This window comes from Bacillus rossius, chromosome 5, assembly GCF_032445375.1.
Source record: "Bacillus rossius redtenbacheri isolate Brsri chromosome 5, Brsri_v3, whole genome shotgun sequence".
In the NCBI taxonomy this organism is placed as follows: Eukaryota; Metazoa; Arthropoda; class Insecta; order Phasmatodea; family Bacillidae; genus Bacillus; species Bacillus rossius.
In genome coordinates this window covers 15657386-15678683 of record NC_086333.1, presented here as the reverse complement: position 1 = coordinate 15678683, position 21298 = coordinate 15657386, and the positions used below count along the sequence as shown (strand labels likewise).

The following is a 21298-nucleotide window of genomic DNA, read 5'->3' as shown; positions in this document are numbered from 1 at the left end:
GATCATCTCTAAGTGTAAAATAGCCCCTCAGGGAATTTTTGAGTATATAAGTGAATGTTCCCTTTTGGCAAAAAAAAAATAAATATAAATATATATATATATATATATATATATATATATATATATATATATATTTCCTCGAGGCGTAATTTTGATTACTTCTGAGACTTTTTGAGTAAAATAAAGGAAATTTTGAAAACCAAATTTTACTGAAATCCAAGAAAACTTTTGAAAAAATAACTCGGTTTTTAATCCTCAGTCTTACCTGTCACACAGATTCCCATACTATACTACTGGTACCCTCCATAAACTTTGTTATAGTAACTTTTCTATAGTATAAAAGTCGATATATTTTTTTTGTACCCGTAATAGTTCGTACCGACATGTGGCTGTGAAGTAATAAACACACACAGCAAATGAAGCAGGCTATCACAAAGCAAACACAGTACCACAGCGCCACCGGTACCCGCAGAGAGTCTGCTGACGTCACGCCACTGAGACGCTCGCTCTGCGTGCTGGCTCTGGGTTAGCAGGAGGAAGGCCCGGACAGGCAGCAGTGGTCCAATGGGGTCGAGTTCCTCATGTCCTGCATCGCCATGTCTGTCGGCCTGGGAAACATCTGGAGGTTCCCCTTCACTGCGTTCGAGAACGGCGGTGGCGCCTTCCTCATCCCCTACATCATCGTGCTGTTCGTTATCGGCAAGCCCATGTACTACATGGAGATGGCCATGGGGCAGTTCTCCAGCTATGGTCCCATCAAGGTGTGGAACATCAACCCGCTTTTCAAAGGTACGATGTCGCGCTGCGTCCTCCCGCTGCGGGAATAACCAAGCTGATATCACATGTTTTGAAACGAGGCTACGAGGTTGTCACACTTTCCTGTTGAACCGAAGTGGTTGCCAGTTTCTACTACATGTCATTTTCAAGATCAATCGTTTACATGTGTGATATTGCTAAATGGTCCCAGTGCGTTATTGAGATACCTGCTCTGTACATTCTATACATAGCAGACGAAAGAAAATTATGCATAAAAATTGTTGTGAAAGTTTTTTAAAAATTACTTTTGGCTTTTTTCAGTTTTAATCTTTCCAAATAACACAAGACAAAGACATTTTTCGTCTAGTAAATATTAAAATATCTTTGAAAACCTACAACTGTGTTAAGCTGTCTCATATAATAACCATAATCCATGTTGACTTTTAAAGAAACATAAAAATTCACAAATATTTAAATGTTTTCCAGTTCTTCATACATTTCAGGAAATGTTTCAAAAAAATGCAGCAAGCTTTACTATGTTTTATTCATGTACGAGTCCATCTTTTATGTTTAATTGGTTGATAAATAAGTTGGCTATACTACATTGTTAATGACATATATTGTATAACACCTGTATTTAATTTACTTGGCGGAAAATCCTTTTTATTTTCATCATCAAAAAATTTATTAATTTGATATTAACATGCGATTCAATTTACTTCTGCAGCCTTAGTAAAGCACTTTTCGGCCAAACGACTTTAAGACAAGCGACTTTAGGACAATCGATTTAGAGTTAAATGTAAGTTTTTATTTTATTTTACAGGACAGTGAAAAATCACAGTGAAAGTTAGTGTCGACAAAAAATATGTAAAAAAAAAAAACAACTTTGAATTCTATATTTAAATCGTCGGTTGTTTGCTATCATTCATTTTTTTATACTTTCTATACATACTCCTCTTCATTGACTAAGACTCCTCTTCACGGTTGGTTTAGATTATTGGTAGGTGAGAGTGGCATCTTGTCAGAAAATTTGCTAGGTTTGTTGGCCTCCTGGGTACAGCAAAAAGGTATGTGGGTCCATTTGTTGGTCTGCCTGGGTTTCTCGGAAGGGGTTGTCGACATTAATTGTATTCTTATTCAGGGTTTGGCAGTTTGCGAAAATGACACTTTTGTGTTCATAACTGGTTTTTCTGCTTAGTCATTAAGGGCGTGGATGGATTGTTGGTTTAGATCCACCTCTATTAGTGGCAGCTCTTAATGTGGGTTGTGATGTGTTTTTATAATGCCCTAAGTAAGGTTATTTATGGTGAATCCTCGTATTTCGATATTTTCCTTTGGACTCGTGAGTTATACAGGTCGGCACAATTTTCTTTCACCAGGAGCCTTTCTGGTTAAGGCTTTTTCTGTCAGCTTGTTTTCTATGAAGCATTTGTCAGTACTGGTGAAGGTGTTATTTGGGGCAGTACCCACACTTAGGCAAGCTTCTTTTTTAGGTCTAGCTCCCTTTTATTCTGGTTGGTAGTAATTATAGTTTATTTTCTGGGGATTACCCCGCTTGAGACAATATCGCTGCATGGAAGTGACTAGATTGAAGAGTTCTGTGGATTTGTTAGAGGAGGTTGTTTAAAAAATGGCCATAAATTGAATCGGAAACAACTCCAGTAAGGTTTGGAGAAACTTGTTGGCATCTGTATCTGGGTAAAGCCTTTGATAGAGTTTTCTTTTCTGAAGCAAAATTCCACATCCTCAACTTCCTTTTGTTTGGAGCCAAATGACTGGACATGCTTTGTTAATTGCTTAAAGGATTTATAAAACTCATTGTGTACTCTTCCCATGTGTCGTACAGACGTTCGTGTATATTCCACCATCTACCTGCTTCTCCAAGTAGCAATGGTCCGAACATGTCCATACATTCAGTGTGTGCTCGTAAGGCCTGCATAGGGTTCTCATAATCCAGTGCTCTGAAGGGCCGGGCTACACTTGCAGATATATTTGGTATTTAAAGAAGTGGGTGCATGTGAATGACATCACAGTGAGGCTGATTGCAGTTTCTTCCCAGCCGAGAGAAGGGACGTGATAAGGACTAGGATTGCCCGAGGGCAATTCAGCACGAAGCAGCACTAATGCTCTGTGTTTTTTGGCTCTCCCACAAGCCACTCTCAGCTGGGGTTACGGATGTGGATAAATGCATGTTGTTTAATGGCTTGGTCTACAAGGCAAAGATATTTTTGTTATACATGGGTTGGGGTTTTTGCGGATTGGTTGGTCATGTGAGGCTCTGCATTTTTCTGGGAAAACTTGAAAATAATTTTTTTTATTGAGGAAAATGGATATTTTTTTTTCAGTTTGTCATAGAAACATCATATTTCCTAGACCACTTAACGAGAAAAACGGTTGGCCGTAGGGAGGGTATGACTTCTCCCAACCCATGTAGTTAACTGCACAGTTGAAGTGTGCTGCAACATTGTGGGAAAGCTACTACTTTTATTTATTTTACGTACAAAATTACTGTTATTTATCAGTGGGTACTATTTTTTTTGTTCCGGGTGTATCAGGACAGCTGGGAGTACTGCCACATGGTGGGTGAGAATCAGGAAATTTTATGTGCTATTTTATTTAAGTTTGCTGCTGTGTGCTAGGTGTTGTGCCTTTGAGGCTCATAGACCATGGACCACTATCTCCTCTTCCTCTACTGGAAGCGGGTGGCAGGCCTGCGGAGGGGACGATACCCCTAGGCCCATGGCTGGCTCGTGACCTATGCAGGCTGTAGCACTCTTTCGCCCAACGTGTGGTGCTGCTCGGGGCGCTGCCAACTGCCTGCTGTCGGCTGCCTGGGTGCGACGCCTCCGTCACGAGCTGGACGCCCTGGATGCCCAGCTCAGCCTCCAGGCATCGAGTGGCCTCTCTCTAGGTATTAAGAGCCCCTCGGTGGAGGCTGGTCAGACACCTTGTGGCCCGCTGGGAATAATTAAAGGGCAGTGACCATGTATTCGGTCGGTACTCAGGCATCTATGCAGCCACAAAGGACGACAAAGTGCTACGGCACTCTTCTTTGCTGTGGCCGCTGCTGCTGCTGCGTCTATTCAGCCAGCTGGTTCGTATCCTGCGCAGGCCAGGACCACCTCCGTCTTCTTCCTAGGAGCGGTCTGCGCATGCGTGGTTGCGCGGGTCACACGCGGCGGCGAGATTGTAGATGCGGTGGGCAGGTCGGCAGTGTTACCTTTCGTTGCAGTGAGAACTGCAGTTTGGGTGCTGTGTCGCTGCCCTGGTTACGTGAGTCTGTCGCTCCTCAGTCACCGTCGGTGGTGGCGGTGGTGCCGTCAATGTGCTGCAGTCGTGTCCTACGGCTAGTTCTGCTGTCGGTTTTGTTGTAGCAGATGTTTAAGCTGCAACACAGTCATGGATTGCCTGGTAGAGCCGCCAAGGGACTGCATTTATAACTGCGCAGCATATATTTTCCTAAATATGCAGCATCCTTTTCCTAGTCTATAATCCTGCTTCAGTACAGCTTATTAAATGCACAAATATGCTTGCATTCAGCAAGAATACTAGAACAAAACCAGTATGTGTGATGATACATTCAGCGCTAGAAGAGTTGATAAGGCGTCTCAGCGTCTCAGATGGGCTGCGACTATTTCGGAGATATAAACAAAGTGCAATAAACTAGCCCTATAAAGTGTGCTGGTAGTCATGGTTAAAATGACATTAAACTGTTGAAATATCGATCATTCAAAAACTTGGGCTGGTGTTTCACCAAGAAAGAGAAATCATCGTCCCAAGCTAAGCTGGAAGTCTAAAAGGCTTGTGTCTCGGAGTCTGGTGTCTCGGAGGCTGGTGTCTCTGAGGTTCGTGTCTCGGAGATGGGTGTCTAGGTGGCTGGTGTCTAGGAGACTGGTTTTGAGGAGGCTGGTGGCTCGGAGGTTGGTGTTTAGGAGGCTGGTTTCTACGAGTCGGTTGTCTCGGAGGCTGGTGTCTCTGAGGTTGGTGTCTCGGTTGCTGGTGTCTCCGAGGCTAGTGTCTCGGAGGCTGGTGTCTCGAATGTTGGTGTCTCTGAGATGGGTGTCTAGGTGGCTGGTGTCTAGGAGGTTGGTGTCTATGATGAGGCTGGTTTTAAGGAGACTGGTGGCTCGGAGGTTGGTGTTTAGGAGACTGGTTTCTAGGAGTCGGTTGTCTCGGAGGCTGAGGTCTCGGAGGTTGTTGTCTTGGAGGCTGGTGTCTCGGAGCTTGGTGTGCTGATGTGTCGAGATATCTTGAGGCTATGGCGTGAGTAGTTTGAGGTGGCTACGACTTCCTCTAGATGTGATTGTCAAAGTGAGTAGTATAGTTTGGCCAGTCCGGAAACAGGCCTCAGGCGGTGGAGCCGAGAGCCGGCTCCGCCATCTTGGATTCTGACGTCACGGCGGCCATCTTTGATGGTTGTGACCTTGACCTTTGACCTTGACCTTGAATTTGATCCTCAAAAATCGCCAAAATCCGCCAAAATTGGGCAAAATTTTCCCAAAATTCCTCAAAAATCGCTAAAATTTCCATTTCTGTGGAAAAAAGTTCCGCCAAAAAATCTCAAAAAATTCCACAAATTAAAAATTTCTCATTTCGAGGGAAAAATTTCCCGTTTCGAGGGAAAAATTCCCGTTTTTAGTCCTTAAAAATCCCAGCGGCTGAAAATTCCTAAAACTGGCTTAAGCATCCTTAACTCAAGCCTCAGTTAAGCCATTTCTAGGAATAAGGATACCATGACCGCCATCTTGAATTATGACGTCATCGTTGCAATTTCCGTTACGGCCGCCATCTTTAAATTTATTATCCGATTTTAATGAAAAAAAATTTAAAATTCATAAAACAAATTAAATAATAAAATTTTTAATAAAATATTTAAAAAACATTTACGACACGGAGCTCGGAGTCCTCGGTTCGAACCCGACGAGTGCAAAAAAAATAAAAATGGCGACCGATCCTTCCCCCGAGGTGGCTGCAGGCATACTGACTCCCACCACTTTTTATCATCATCTAGTATGACGTCATGGCCGCCATCTTGTCTTCGATGCTGGAAGCCATCATCATTGTATCGTCGGCTAGAGTGCGCCGATGACATGTTAGTTTAATTCGTATCCGCAAGAGTGCAGTAATCATTTATTACTGTGACATCCGCCATCTTGTCATTTGGCCGCCATCTTGAAAATCCGTAATTATTTAGCTAGAAATTCGGGAAAAGTTCCAAAATTCATTAAATAAATCACTCATTAATTTACATATTGATTCGATCGATTCCCGTCCTCGGTTCGATACCCGATCGTTGCAATAATGTTTAATCTTATGTAAAAAAAATAATTTAAATAAACCATGTTCAACATTCTTAAAGAGACTTTAAATCCTCTACTACCACCATCCTATCAGACATCAAGACCACCATATTGGAAATGTGTAATTTTAATGCTAGAGATCCGGGAAAAAGTTCAGAAATCATTAAATAAATTTCCGATCAATATACTGATTAATTAGATCGACTAAGATCCTTGGTACGATCTAGGATGATGCAAAAAAATTAAATATATCATCAATTTAACATAATAGTAACAGGTTCGAGGAATTAAACACCGCAAGTTCTTTTACAAACATAATATTTATTACATAATTTCTATTCTACTACAGGATCACTTACGAAAGCCAACAATCTTATAATCATTTAGTTCCGCAGCGGTGTGAAATGACTAATTCTTAGCTCCAATCGGTTTATACTAGACAGAGTCCAGCCAGAACCTTTACAGACATAGTCCACCTCTTCTTGACAGAGTTTCTGGATACCGTTTTTAACAGTTTGCTTCACATCGTTAGAACTGTAAATTACTGCAGCAGATGTCTTGAATGCACACTTCTTCACTTCGTCATCGAACGGATATGGCTTTCCATATATACAGTCCAACCACAAGTTATATTTCAAAGGTCCGTTTGTTGCTACATCATCAGTAAGCTGATTGATTATCTTCTGTCTGATATCGTCAAGAAAATTACAAATGTCCTTCGACTCACCGAACGTATTTAGATAATAGTAGTCTTTCAACGTTCCACGAAATGCAGACTGCGCCAAGTAGAAGCCATTATCGTTCACTTGTAATGCTACGAACACAGTCTTAGGTTTAGTTCCATGTTCAGACGTCATAACAATCGGTTGGTGGGCATCTGTTTTTTTGGTTGTACGCTTTCGTGTCTCCAATCTAAAGCGAGGAGTCGAAATGTCGGCAGGTAGTTCAGCAGTAGGAGCACAGACTCCACCTTTACATTTTTTCGCATGATGTCGCAAACTGTCAATTCGAGTAAACCATTTAAGGCACTCATCACATCGAAACTTCATGCGAGAAGGATTCTTCGCGCATTTGCTCCGCTCATGTCTTCGTGCATCATGGTAAAATGCGAACGACGTATCACAGTAGCTGCAAGGATACCGTGGTGATGAAGACGATCCTTTCAGACCCGATCCAGATACAGGCGTTGCAACAGTAGTACCATTTCCAGGCATTCTCTTATGCACATCGATGCATCGTTGTTGCGCCGAAACCTTTACTTTCTGCCGCACAGCAGGACCTTTGCATGCCTTCATGTGCGTTTTCATATTATCTTTTCTGGCAAACTGCTTATGACATTTCTCACAAACAAACATTTTACGATATAGGTTCTTGGCACATTCGCTCCTCTCGTGTCGCCGAGCATTGCTGTTGTTTGAGAAAATCTTGTCACAGTAACAGCACCGATGTTCGCTAGTTGTCAAATCAGCATCCATTGAAGTCTCCATCGAGGTCGTATCGTCGATCGTCGTGGTTTCCTGCACATCCAGCTCAGTAGTCATTAAGCTATCTTCTGCTGGTGGTATCACATCTGTTGAAATCTCCTCCAATGTTGACATCGTCATCGTTGCCAACGGGATCTGCTCCACCATTGTCGTCGCTGTCGTCAAGGTTCCCGTAGACGATGATACAACGTCCATCGAGTTCGGCGTTAAAGTCGGTAAATATGCCATCGAGTTCTCAAGAACAGGTAATTACGCGACTTATTCACCAGATGAAATAATCTAGGTGATCCTTACACCGTCGACGACAGTAACAAACTGAGCGACCTGTTGTCTAGGACTCGCTTATATACATGCACCGGATGGAATAATACGCAAGTCAAATCAAGAACCACTTACTATAATACCAGAGTCAAAACAACATTAAAAATAGAAGGACCATCAACGAAAAGGCAGCACATTTGGAAGCACCGACAACGAAAAGGCAGCACCGACAACGAAAAGGCAGCACATTTGGAAGCACCGACAACGAAAAGGCAGCACCGACAACGAAAAGGCAGCACCGACAACGAAAAGGCAGCACATTTGGAAGCACCGACAACGAAAAGGCAGCACCGACAACGAAAAGGCAGCACATTTGGAAGCACCGACAACGAAAAGGCAGCAGCGACAACGAAAAGGCAGCACATTTGGAAGCACCGACAACGAAAAGGCAGCACCGACAACGAAAAGGCAGCACATTTGGAAGCACCGACAACGAAAAGGCAGCACCGACAACGAAAAGGCAGCACATTTGGAAGCACCGACAAAGAAAAGGCAGCACCGCCAACGAAAAGGAAGCACATTTGGAAGCACCGACAAAGAAAAGGCAGCACCGCCAACGAAAAGGAAGCACATTTGGAAGCACCGACAACGAAAAGGCAGCACCGCCAAAGAAAAGACAGCACATTTGGAAGCACCGACAACGAAAAGGAAGCACCATCAACGAAAAGGCCGCACCGCCAACGAAAAGGAAGCACATTTGGAAGCACCGGCAAAGAAAAGGCAGCACCGCCCACGAAAAGGAAGCACATTTGGAAGCACCGACAAAGAAAAGGCAGCACCGCCAACGAAAAGGAAGCACATTTGGAAGCACCGACAACGAAAAGGCAGCACCATCGACGAAAAGGAAGCATATTAATTTGTCATTGACTGCAATATTCATTGGTTCCAATATTCATTGGCTCCAATATTCATTGGCTCCAATATTCAATGGCTCCAATATTCATTGACTCCAATATTCATTGGCTCCATCAGTCATTGACACCTACAGTCTTTTGGTTCCAAAAGTCTTTTGGCCCCAAATATATTAGGCTAGAATTCTTCGAGTCTAAGAGACTATGAGACCACATGGCTACGAGTCTAAAATGATCTAGCTGGTTACGAGTTATACATAGCTTGCGAGGCTACAGAGCTACGAAGTTTCTAGTACACAGGTTTACATGACTGCGAGGATACAGGACTACAAGTCTGCAAGAGTACTTGACTACGAAGGTACTCGTCTACATGACTCCAGTTACCGTTTCTGTCTTCGACAGAATTTTCTCTTTTGCTCCAACTGCTCCATCAGCATTATGTTATAAGATTACAAGGCCTCTTGCTTACGTAGCTTCAAGTCTACGAGCCTCCAATGCATCATGACTACGAGACTACGAGCCATGAGGTTACGAGTCTATGCGATTGCGAGTCTTCTAGGTTACGTGATCGCGAGGCTATAGGACTACGAAGCTTCCAGAACGCATGGTTACGAGACTGCGAGGCTACAATTCTACGAGATCCCAAGACATCCTGGCTACGCGACTACGAGCCATGAGGTTACGAGACTACGTGACTACGAATCTTCAAGTTTACGAGACTGCGAGGCTACAGAGCTACGAAGCCTCTAGTACACAGGTTTACTTGACTGTGAGGATACAGGACTACCAGTCTGCATGAGTACTTGACTACGAAGCTACTCGTCTACAAGGCTACAATTACAGCATCTGTTTTCGTCAGAATTTTCTCTTTTGCTCCAACTGCACCACCAGCATTATGTTATAAGATTACAAGGCCGCTTGCTTATGTAGCTTCAAGTCTACGAGGATACTTGGATACGTAGCTTCAATTCTACGAGGTCCTAAGACTTCATGACTACGCGACTTCGAGCCATGAGGTTACGAGATTACGTGACTACGAATCTTCATGTTTACGAGACTGTGAGGCTACAGAGCTACGAAGCCTCTAGAAAACGAGTTTACGTGACTGCGTGGATACAGGAATACAAGTTTGCATGAGTTCTTGACTACGAAGCTACTCGTCTACAAGGCTCCAATTGACACATCTGTCTTCGATGGAATTTTCTCTTTTGCTACATCTACGCCATCAGCATTATGTTATAAGATTACAAAGCTACTTGCTTACGTAGCTTCAAGTCTACGAGGCTCCAATACATCATGACTAAGAGACTACGAGCCATGAGGTTACGAGACTATGCGATTGCAAGTCTTCAAGGTTACGTCATCGCGAGGCTATAGGACTACGAAGATTCCAGAACGCATGGTTACGAGAATGCATGACTAATTGGCCGCATGGCTACGAAACTTTATGTCTCTAACTGACTACAATAGCACTATTCAGTGGTGAGAGTTAATTTATTTCATGCAAAGGTACTTGCTGCAAGCAGTTCCGCTTTTCAACATCAGATGACGTCACGTTTTGCTTGCAGGTAAAATAATATTTATTTATTTTATGCGGGATGCGGGTTGTTCACTATCGATCGCATAAGAAGAATGGCATCGATAGTCTTCAAGGAGAAGGAAGTTCGTCCTTCCTGCTAGTGCTTCTCAGATTTCTCACGGTCCGCCATATTGGATTGCGACGTCACGGCTGCCATCTTGGATGGGTGTGACTTTGACCTTTGACCGAAACCGCAGGAATGATCGCAAGCACTCACACACACACTAGAACTCTATCTTTGCTCAACAATGATAAGTTTACAAGCTAGCAGAATCTGTTTATGTATTTTTTGTTTTTATTTTAAATTTTTATATAATTTATTTTTATTTTTAAATATTTTTTTCTGTAATTTTATGATATCAAAGAAAACGTGTGTCGTTTTTCTCTGTGTGCTCCTGATTATTCTTGCCAATATTATGATGGTTTTCTCCGTGTGCTCCTGATTATTCTTATCAATATTTTGATGATTAATCCGAGTGCTTGCGATCATTCCTGCGGTTTCGGTCAAAGGTCAAAGTCACACCCATCCAAGATGGCAGCCGTGACGTCGCAATCCAATATGGCGGACCGTGAGAAATCTGAGAAGCACTAGCAGGAAGGACGAACTTCCTTCTCCTTGAAGACTATCGATGCCATTCTTCTTATGCGATCGATAGTGAACAACCCGCATCCCGCATAAAATAAATAAATATTATTTTACCTGCAAGCAAAACGTGACGTCATCTGATGTTGTAAAGCGGAACTGCTTGCAGCAAGTACCTTTGCATGAAATAAATTAACTCTCACCACTGAATAGTGCTATTGTAGTCAGTTAGAGACATAAAGTTTCGTAGCCATGCGGCCAATTAGTCATGCATTCTCGTAACCATGCGTTCTGGAAGCTTCGTAGTCCTATAGCCTCGCGATGACGTAACCTTGAAGACTTGCAATCGCATAGTCTCGTAACCTCATGGCTCGTAGTCTCTTAGTCATGATGTATTGGAGCCTCGTAGACTTGAAGCTACGTAAGCAAGTAGCTTTGTAATCTTATAACATAATGCTGATGGCGTAGATGTAGCAAAAGAGAAAATTCCATCGAAGACAGATGTGTCAATTGGAGCCTTGTAGACGAGTAGCTTCGTAGTCAAGAACTCATGCAAACTTGTATTCCTGTATCCACGCAGTCACGTAAACTCGTTTTCTAGAGGCTTCGTAGCTCTGTAGCCTCACAGTCTCGTAAACATGAAGATTCGTAGTCACGTAATCTCGTAACCTCATGGCTCGAAGTCGCGTAGTCATGAAGTCTTAGGACCTCGTAGAATTGAAGCTACGTATCCAAGTATCCTCGTAGACTTGAAGCTACATAAGCAAGCGGCCTTGTAATCTTATAACATAATGCTGGTGGTGCAGTTGGAGCAAAAGAGAAAATTCTGACGAAAACAGATGCTGTAATTGTAGCCTTGTAGACGAGTAGCTTCGTAGTCAAGTACTCATGCAGACTGGTAGTCCTGTATCCTCACAGTCACGTAAACCTGTGTACTAGAGGCTTCGTAGCTCTGCAGCCTCGCAGTCTCGTAAACTTGAAGATTCGTAGTCACGTAGTCTCGTAACCTCATGGCTCGTAGTCGCGTAGCCAGGATGTCTTGGGATCTCGTAGAATTGTAGCCTCGCAGTCTCGTAACCATGCGTTCTGGAAGCTTCGTAGTCCTATAGCCTCGCGATCACGTAACCTAGAAGACTCGCAATCGCATAGACTCGTAACCTCATGGCTCGTATTCTCGTAGTCATGATGCATTGGAGGCTCGTAGACTTGAAGCTACGTAAGCAAGAGGCCTTGTAATCTTATAACATAATGCTGATGGAGCAGTTGGAGCAAAAGAGAAAATTCTGTCGAAGACAGAAACGGTAACTGGAGTCATGTAGACGAGTACCTTCGTAGTCAAGTACTCTTGCAGACTTGTAGTCCTGTATCCTCGCAGTCATGTAAACCTGTGTACTAGAAACTTCGTAGCTCTGTAGCCTCGCAAGCCATGTATAACTCGTAACCAGCTAGATCATTTTAGACTCGTAGCCATGTGGTCTCATAGTCTCTTAGACTCGAAGAATTCTAGCCTAATATATTTGGGGCCAAAAGACTTTTGGAACCAAAAGACTGTAGGTGTCAATGACTGATGGAGCCAATGAATATTGGAGTCAATGAATATTGGAGCCATTGAATATTGGAGCCAATGAATATTGGAGCCAATGAATATTGGAACCAATGAATATTGCAGTCAATGACAAATTAATATGCTTCCTTTTCGTCGATGGTGCTGCCTTTTCGTTGTCGGTGCTTCCAAATGTGCTTCCTTTTCGTTGGCGGTGCTGCCTTTTCTTTGTCGGTGCTTCCAAATGTGCTTCCTTTTCGTGGGCGGTGCTGCCTTTTCTTTGCCGGTGCTTCCAAATGTGCTTCCTTTTCGTTGGCGGTGCGGCCTTTTCGTTGATGGTGCTTCCTTTTCGTTGTCGGTGCTTCCAAATGTGCTGTCTTTTCTTTGGCGGTGCTGCCTTTTCGTTGTCGGTGCTTCCAAATGTGCTTCCTTTTCGTTGGCGGTGCTGCCTTTTCTTTGTCGGTGCTTCCAAATGTGCTTCCTTTTCGTTGGCGGTGCTGCCTTTTCTTTGTCGGTGCTTCCAAATGTGCTGCCTTTTCGTTGTCGGTGCTGCCTTTTCGTTGTCGGTGCTTCCAAATGTGCTGCCTTTTCGTTGTCGGTGCTGCCTTTTCGTTGTCGCTGCTGCCTTTTCGTTGTCGGTGCTTCCAAATGTGCTGCCTTTTCGTTGTCGGTGCTGCCTTTTCGTTGTCGGTGCTTCCAAATGTGCTGCCTTTTCGTTGTCGGTGCTGCCTTTTCGTTGTCGGTGCTGCCTTTTCGTTGTCGGTGCTTCCAAATGTGCTGCCTTTTCGTTGTCGGTGCTGCCTTTTCGTTGTCGGTGCTTCCAAATGTGCTGCCTTTTCGTTGATGGTCCTTCTATTTTTAATGTTGTTTTGACTCTGGTATTATAGTAAGTGGTTCTTGATTTGACTTGCGTATTATTCCATCCGGTGCATGTATATAAGCGAGTCCTAGACAACAGGTCGCTCAGTTTGTTACTGTCGTCGACGGTGTAAGGATCACCTAGATTATTTCATCTGGTGAATAAGTCGCGTAATTACCTGTTCTTGAGAACTCGATGGCATATTTACCGACTTTAACGCCGAACTCGATGGACGTTGTATCATCGTCTACGGGAACCTTGACGACAGCGACGACAATGGTGGAGCAGATCCCGTTGGCAACGACGACGATGTCAACATTGGAGGAGATTTCAACAGATGTGATACCACCAGCAGAAGATAGCTTAATGACTACTGAGCTGGATGTGCAGGAAACCACGACGATCGACGATACGACCTCGATGGAGACTTCAATGGATGCTGATTTGACAACTAGCGAACATCGGTGCTGTTACTGTGACAAGATTTTCTCAAACAACAGCAATGCTCGGCGACACGAGAGGAGCGAATGTGCCAAGAACCTATATCGTAAAATGTTTGTTTGTGAGAAATGTCATAAGCAGTTTGCCAGAAAAGATAATATGAAAACGCACATGAAGGCATGCAAAGGTCCTGCTGTGCGGCAGAAAGTAAAGGTTTCGGCGCAACAACGATGCATCGATGTGCATAAGAGAATGCCTGGAAATGGTACTACTGTTGCAACGCCTGTATCTGGATCGGGTCTGAAAGGATCGTCTTCATCACCACGGTATCCTTGCAGCTACTGTGATACGTCGTTCGCATTTTACCATGATGCACGAAGACATGAGCGGAGCAAATGCGCGAAGAATCCTTCTCGCATGAAGTTTCGATGTGATGAGTGCCTTAAATGGTTTACTCGAATTGACAGTTTGCGACATCATGCGAAAAAATGTAAAGGTGGAGTCTGTGCTCCTACTGCTGAACTACCTGCCGACATTTCGACTCCTCGCTTTAGATTGGAGACACGAAAGCGTACAACCAAAAAAACAGATGCCCAGCAACCGATTGTTATGACGTCTGAACATGGAACTAAACCTAAGACTGTGTTCGTAGCATTACAAGTGAACGATAATGGCTTCTACTTGGCGCAGTCTGCATTTCGTGGAACGTTGAAAGACTACTATTATCTAAATACGTTCGGTGAGTCGAAGGACATTTGTAATTTTCTTGACGATATCAGACAGAAGATAATCAATCAGCTTACTGATGATGTAGCAACAAACGGACCTTTGAAATATAACTTGTGGTTGGACTGTATATATGGAAAGCCATATCCGTTCGATGACGAAGTGAAGAAGTGTGCATTCAAGACATCTGCTGCAGTAATTTACAGTTCTAACGATGTGAAGCAAACTGTTAAAAACGGTATCCAGAAACTCTGTCAAGAAGAGGTGGACTATGTCTGTAAAGGTTCTGGCTGGACTCTGTCTAGTATAAACCGATTGGAGCTAAGAATTAGTCATTTCACACCGCTGCGGAACTAAATGATTATAAGATTGTTGGCTTTCGTAAGTGATCCTGTAGTAGAATAGAAATTATGTAATAAATATTATGTTTGTAAAAGAACTTGCGGTGTTTAATTCCTCGAACCTGTTACTATTATGTTAAATTGATGATATATTTAATTTTTTTGCATCATCCTAGATCGTACCAAGGATCTTAGTCGATCTAATTAATCAGTATATTGATCGGAAATTTATTTAATGATTTCTGAACTTTTTCCCGGATCTCTAGCATTAAAATTACACATTTCCAATATGGTGGTCTTGATGTCTGATAGGATGGTGGTAGTAGAGGATTTAAAGTCTCTTTAAGAATGTTGAACATGGTTTATTTAAATTATTTTTTTTACATAAGATTAAACATTATTGCAACGATCGGGTATCGAACCGAGGACGGGAATCGATCGAATCAATATGTAAATTAATGAGTGATTTATTTAATGAATTTTGGAACTTTTCCCGAATTTCTAGCTAAATAATTACGGATTTTCAAGATGGCGGCCAAATGACAAGATGGCGGATGTCACAGTAATAAATGATTACTGCACTCTTGCGGATACGAATTAAACTAACATGTCATCGGCGCACTCTAGCCGACGATACAATGATGATGGCTTCCAGCATCGAAGACAAGATGGCGGCCATGACGTCATACTAGATGATGATAAAAAGTGGTGGGAGTCAGTATGCCTGCAGCCACCTCGGGGGAAGGATCGGTCGCCATTTTTATTTTTTTTGCACTCGTCGGGTTCGAACCGAGGACTCCGAGCTCCGTGTCGTAAATGTTTTTTAAATATTTTATTAAAAATTTTATTATTTAATTTGTTTTATGAATTTTAAATTTTTTTTCATTAAAATCGGATAATAAATTTAAAGATGGCGGCCGTAACGGAAATTGCAACGATGACGTCATAATTCAAGATGGCGGTCATGGTATCCTTATTCCTAGAAATGGCTTAACTGAGGCTTGAGTTAAGGATGCTTAAGCCAGTTTTAGGAATTTTCAGCCGCTGGGATTTTTAAGGACTAAAAACGGGAATTTTTCCCTCGAAACGGGAAATTTTTCCCTCGAAATGAGAAATTTTTAATTTGTGGAATTTTTTGAGATTTTTTGGCGGAACTTTTTTCCACAGAAATGGAAATTTTAGCGATTTTTGAGGAATTTTGGGCAAATTTTGCCCAATTTTGGCGGATTTTGGCGATTTTTGAGGATCAAATTCAAGGTCAAGGTCAAAGGTCAAGGTCACAACCATCCAAGATGGCCGCCGTGACGTCAGAATCCAAGATGGCGGAGCCGGCTCTCGGCTCCACCGCCTGAGGCCTGTTTCCGGACTGGCCAAACTATACTACTAAAGTGGGTTAAACATTGGAACCTTACTTAATATTAAGTACGATCTATAGGCATGGTTGTAACCTTATCGTATACCTAGATACTGTTATATAGTGTGTGCTACTTTGGTGCCTTTTGCAACATGGCTTCGTATTTGTTGTGATGGCTGATGCAAATATGATGAATGTGTAAATCCTTAATTTGCTATGATTTATTTTATTTTACAGATTAATAAAACATCATTTTTAATGTAATTTTCGACCCCTTGCTTTAAATAGGGCCAAGAGTTGTAATGTTTTTTAATATTTGGATTATTTATGCTGGAAAAGTGTAGGTAATAAATATAGATAGTAATTTAAAATAAATAGCTTTCTTATAAGAGTAATTATATCTGTATTTCTATAAATTTTATTTGATTGAAGTGCAAGTTGCTTATGAAGCCTGTGTTTCGTGCTTGTTCCTTGGGCAGGTATCGGCTACGGACAGATGTTCGCTACAGCCTGCACACTGACGTACTATTGCAGTCTCATGGCTCTTACTAGCTTCTACTTCGTGATGTCGTTCAGCGCAGAGCTGCCCTGGGCTCGCTGCAAGCCGGAGTGGCAACCCAACTGCTTCGACTCTGTCAAAACTGAGAACTCTACCTTCAACTTCTCAGCTTCTCTACAGAGTTCATCGGAGCTCTACTTCGTGTGAGTGTCTGCACTAGACAAAAAATTCATCATGCCCAGGCATACCTTTTATTTTCTATATTGTCTCTTAAATAAAGAAAGGAGTCTTTCTACTTGTTTTATTTAATTATTTCCACATTTTATAGTAACTGATTCTTAATTACCTACGTATCATTTTCCACTTGCGCATAGCTTAACTATTGTTCTTTTATATGAAATAATGATTGAATTTGGTTTATCATTGAATTTAAATGATATATTAAATGGAATTGGAAAATAATTATTATACCTTATCTATCAATGTTTTTTTCTTACTAAAACTTAAAATTATATTTAATTCTTCGAGGCTTCTAGTGTCTGTGTTTATTTATATATATGTTATTTTAGGGTAAAACAAATTATATGTTTTTTTAAATCCATTTATTCTCCTGTTTTCATCTTCATCGCATCTGTTGACTCATTGCGTCCCTCTACTTTGCTTATGCAAATTAGCATCTAGAGGCGCGGTTACACGGGAGTCTGAACTACTTTAGGTGAACATGTTCAGCTGTTGAGTGCGGTTACACACAGTCTGAACATGTTTCGTTCGAGGCCATTTCCCATCTAACTTAAACAGGTTGGCAAAGTAGTTCAGATCGACATAGTATCTTCTACAATAGCCTCTGATTGGCTGTTTAGAATATAAACAGTCCTTTGCAGAAATTCAAAATGGAAAGTGTTCCTGGCACAAGTTCGAGTAATATTTTACCGATTGCAATAAAAAAACAGCATGGAATTATATATATATGTATATATTTTAATTGATCCTGACCTTAATTTTCTTAAAACTGAGATAGGTACTCTCGCTCAAAAAATAATAAAAAATAAGTTTAAAAAAATTTCAGTGCGTGTTGTTTGAATTCCCGATTTGTAAAAAAAAATATTGAGCAATATGAAAACACATTCCATTTCTGTTGATAATACTGTATAAACAAGTGAGAAAATCCAGCGTTTTCTGGATACAAAATAGAGAAGATTAACAACACAGTCATTCGTTGACAGTAGACAATCGGTTTTAGAGCTGAACACACTTTTCAGTAACTACCGTGTAACCGTACACTTTCGCGTTTGTAAACGTGTTTACTTTAACATGTTCACCTGAAGTAGTTCAGGGGTCCCGTGTAACCGCGCCCTATGAAATCGTGAAATCGTAGTTACAAAAAATTAGTCCGCCAAGACACCACGCTAATAAAAGTAGTGTCCACAGACAAAGATAAGTGTTTACATCATGGAGTGAGTGGTCGAAATGGCAGGGGAACAGAGAGTTAGCCACGAGCCTTTGAAACAAGTGGTCTGTTCAATTAACAACGACCGTTGCAGCGATATGTCCTGATCGAGGGAATGGTACAGCCATTGGATGTTACTGCCTCATCCTATGCTTCCAGATGGCACCATTAACGCGTGCCATCCTTTTCATACACCGAGAGATACATTTGTGATGTCGAATGGTCTTGCAAGGATTAATCTGCTTAAAGATTGCTTTAATGAGTAGTGTACTATTACCGTTCTGTCAAGTGAGTGTCTATAGCATTTGACTCCCCCCTTCTGGGTCTAGCCGCGCACCCCTGAAACTGAGATCGTCGTATTAAAAGCTAATTCATGGCGACCTTAACGCTAGCCTAAATACATGTTTTATTAATACGGTATTGCTGTAGTGATCAGCTGGATTCGATAACTAATCACAGTAATTGTTCTGGATCATGGAAAAGGTGACATCCCTGAATACTTGGCTGCGTTATAGCATTGCAACTCTTGGCGAAGAATGCCATGAAATGTATTTTGTAAAACAATAAAAGCAGTCGTGTAAAATTGAGAATTTGGGACAGGCTTCATGCTTAGGCGCAGACTTCTGGTCAATGACCAGAGCTTGGAGACTCAAATCGGATTCCAGCGACCCTATCGTGAATTGGACTTTGAACCACAAATTTAATGCTTCAGGTGGAACTTGTGATCTCGGGTGTAATTCAACAACTTATTGCTTTTGACTATTTCGAAACGTCTGCGCCCTTCTAGTCAGCTGCTTGCGTGCACTGCAATCGCGCATTTTTCAGCCAATAGAGTCGCACCCTGAAGCATGTAAAACAAATGGTGATACTGTTCGCACCTTTCAGGACTGCATTTCCGGACATAAGTTTCTAAAAAAAAGTAGTTAGTTTAAACATTCCCTTTCACCCATTAAATTTTTGTAAAGCGATTTCCCAACACTTATGTAATATATGTATATATTTTTACTAATATTATAAATGCGAAAGTAACTCTGTCTGTCTGTCGCACTTTCACGCCAAAACTACTGAACCGATTTAAATGAAATTTGGTACACAGATAGTCTAGAGCCTTAGAAAGGACATAGGCTACTTTTTAATGCGAAAAAATGTTTGTAAGGAGTTGAAAGGGGGGGATGAAAAGTTGTTTGGAAGTATCGTCATTTTTAGAGCTAGAAGCTTGAAACTTATTTTTTAGGCTGTTGATTCGATATAAATAAATATGACATTCAAAGTTTGTAAATGTTTTACCATCAAGGGTGTAAAATAACAATAGGGAATAGGGGATGAAAATTTGTATGGAAATATGTAAGGTTTGTGTGAATCAATACTAATATTATAAATGCGAAAGTAACTCTGTCTGTCTGTATGTATGTATGTATGTATGTATGTTTGTTTGTTTGTTACCTTTTCCCGGCTGAATGGCTGAACGGATCGTAATGAAATTTGGCAAGGAGATATATTATATCCTGGGGATGGACATAGGCTATCTTTTGTCTAAAAAAAAATCTTTAAACGGGTTAAAAAATATATCTTAATTTTATGTAATGTGTGTCATAGATATACAAACTGTTAGTGTCATTCCTCTATGTCTGCCGAGCAATAGCTTTCAAGCCATTACGTTACGTTTTGCTATTGTAAGGAATTGAGTAGAGAGTAAGAAAAATTAAAGCTCTGCATCGTAGTACCTCAATACATAAGTAGATGTCACTGTTAGTTTTTTTATTAATCGTTTTATAGTTTGCACATCCTAACTAATATTATAAAAGCGAGTATTTGTTTGCTATGCCATGAAATTTTGCATAGAGATAATTTATGGGCTGGAGAGTGACATAGGCTCTTTTTTATGTACGGTACCAGTGGAATTTTGTAAATACCTCTAAAATTACGTAATTTTCTATTGTTACATTTTGTTTGGTTGATCGCAAGGTTAATTTATTTATATATGTTTTTTTATTTGATTTCTTCTGTTTATATTTTCTCTTATCTAGGGCACCCATAATTCTTTTAAATTTCACGTGTATGTTTTCAATGTCATTCGAGTAGTACAATTTTTTTTTTGTCAAATTGGTCATTATTTATACTTTCTGTTTCATTTTGGAAACATACTTTTTTTTAAGAATTATGACCAATAAAAAAATTAGTTTCACTAACATTCTTAGGTTTTTATTGTGTGGATAGTTTCAAGTTTAATATTATGTAGGTACATAAATTCTTAAACTTATAAATTTCTTCGAAATTTATTCATAGTTTGGTAGGGCCTACTATTTTTTTCTATTTGTCAATATTGTTATTTTTTATAGTACCTACTTATTTGCAAGGAGTTTGGTTTAGTGTTTATAATTTATCTGCTGAGCGTCAAGCGTATCTTAGGGCTGCCGAGACCGAAGACCAGAAATATTTTTCAATTATGTAATATATTTTTGAAAAATTTAATTTTACTATTTCAGGTAGGTTGATTTTTTTATTTATAGAGTAGTTACGTGTAATTGTCTTCTTACTTTATTTCATAATAAACATTACGTTTGGTTGAGTGTGAGATAATTTTATTTATGTATGTTTTAATTTCATTTAATTTCTTATATATATATATATATATATATATTCTTACCTACCTACTTCTATTAAATTTCAGATGGATGTTAACATTGTCATTAGAGTAGTACTAATTTTTTGGTCAAATCGGTCGTTATTTATACTTTTTGTTTCATTTTGACTATGTTTTTTTTTTTTTTTTTTACTTAATTCAAAGATTTGTGGTGTGTACAGGGAGTGAAATCTCTATTAATTTCTATACTCCTTTGGATAAGCGGAATATGGCAACCACAGTTTTTTTACATATAAACAAATCCTACAAATGTTTTTAACATTATGACTTAAATAAAAAAATAGTTTCACAAACATTCTTAGTTTTTTCTGGGTGTGTATAGTTTGAAGTTTAGTATTATGTATGTACATAAACTAAAAAAAAGAGTTAAATATTAATTTATTTCGAAAATTATTCATAGGTAGGTAATAAGTTTTTCTATTTTTGTCAATATTGTTGTTATGGTAGATAGGAGTACAGTAAATGCCTACATTCTTATATTCCTTTATATCTCTTTCGATTTGGAGTGTTTACGAGCCATTCGGGGTCCTCAACATCAACCCCCCCCCCCCCTCAGGGGTCAAAGCCCCA

At 40.7% G+C, this 21298-nt stretch overlaps 1 protein-coding gene across 6 annotated transcripts in view; it reads left to right on the top strand.

Moving 5' to 3' along the window:
• LOC134531609 (sodium-dependent nutrient amino acid transporter 1-like) overlaps positions 1–21298 on the top strand; it is a 357424-nt gene that overhangs the window by 169420 nt on the left and 166706 nt on the right. For 3 of the 6 annotated variants that reach the window (XM_063367354.1, XM_063367356.1, XM_063367355.1), the window contains exons 4-5: positions 531–789; positions 16618–16840. In XM_063367354.1, the coding sequence (XP_063223424.1) occupies positions 531–789; positions 16618–16840 (482 nt within the window). Of the gene's footprint in view, positions 1–530; positions 790–3420; positions 3668–16617; positions 16841–21298 lie in introns of those variants that run through there. The other 3 variants (XM_063367357.1, XM_063367359.1, XM_063367360.1) reach the window with 2 other exon arrangements.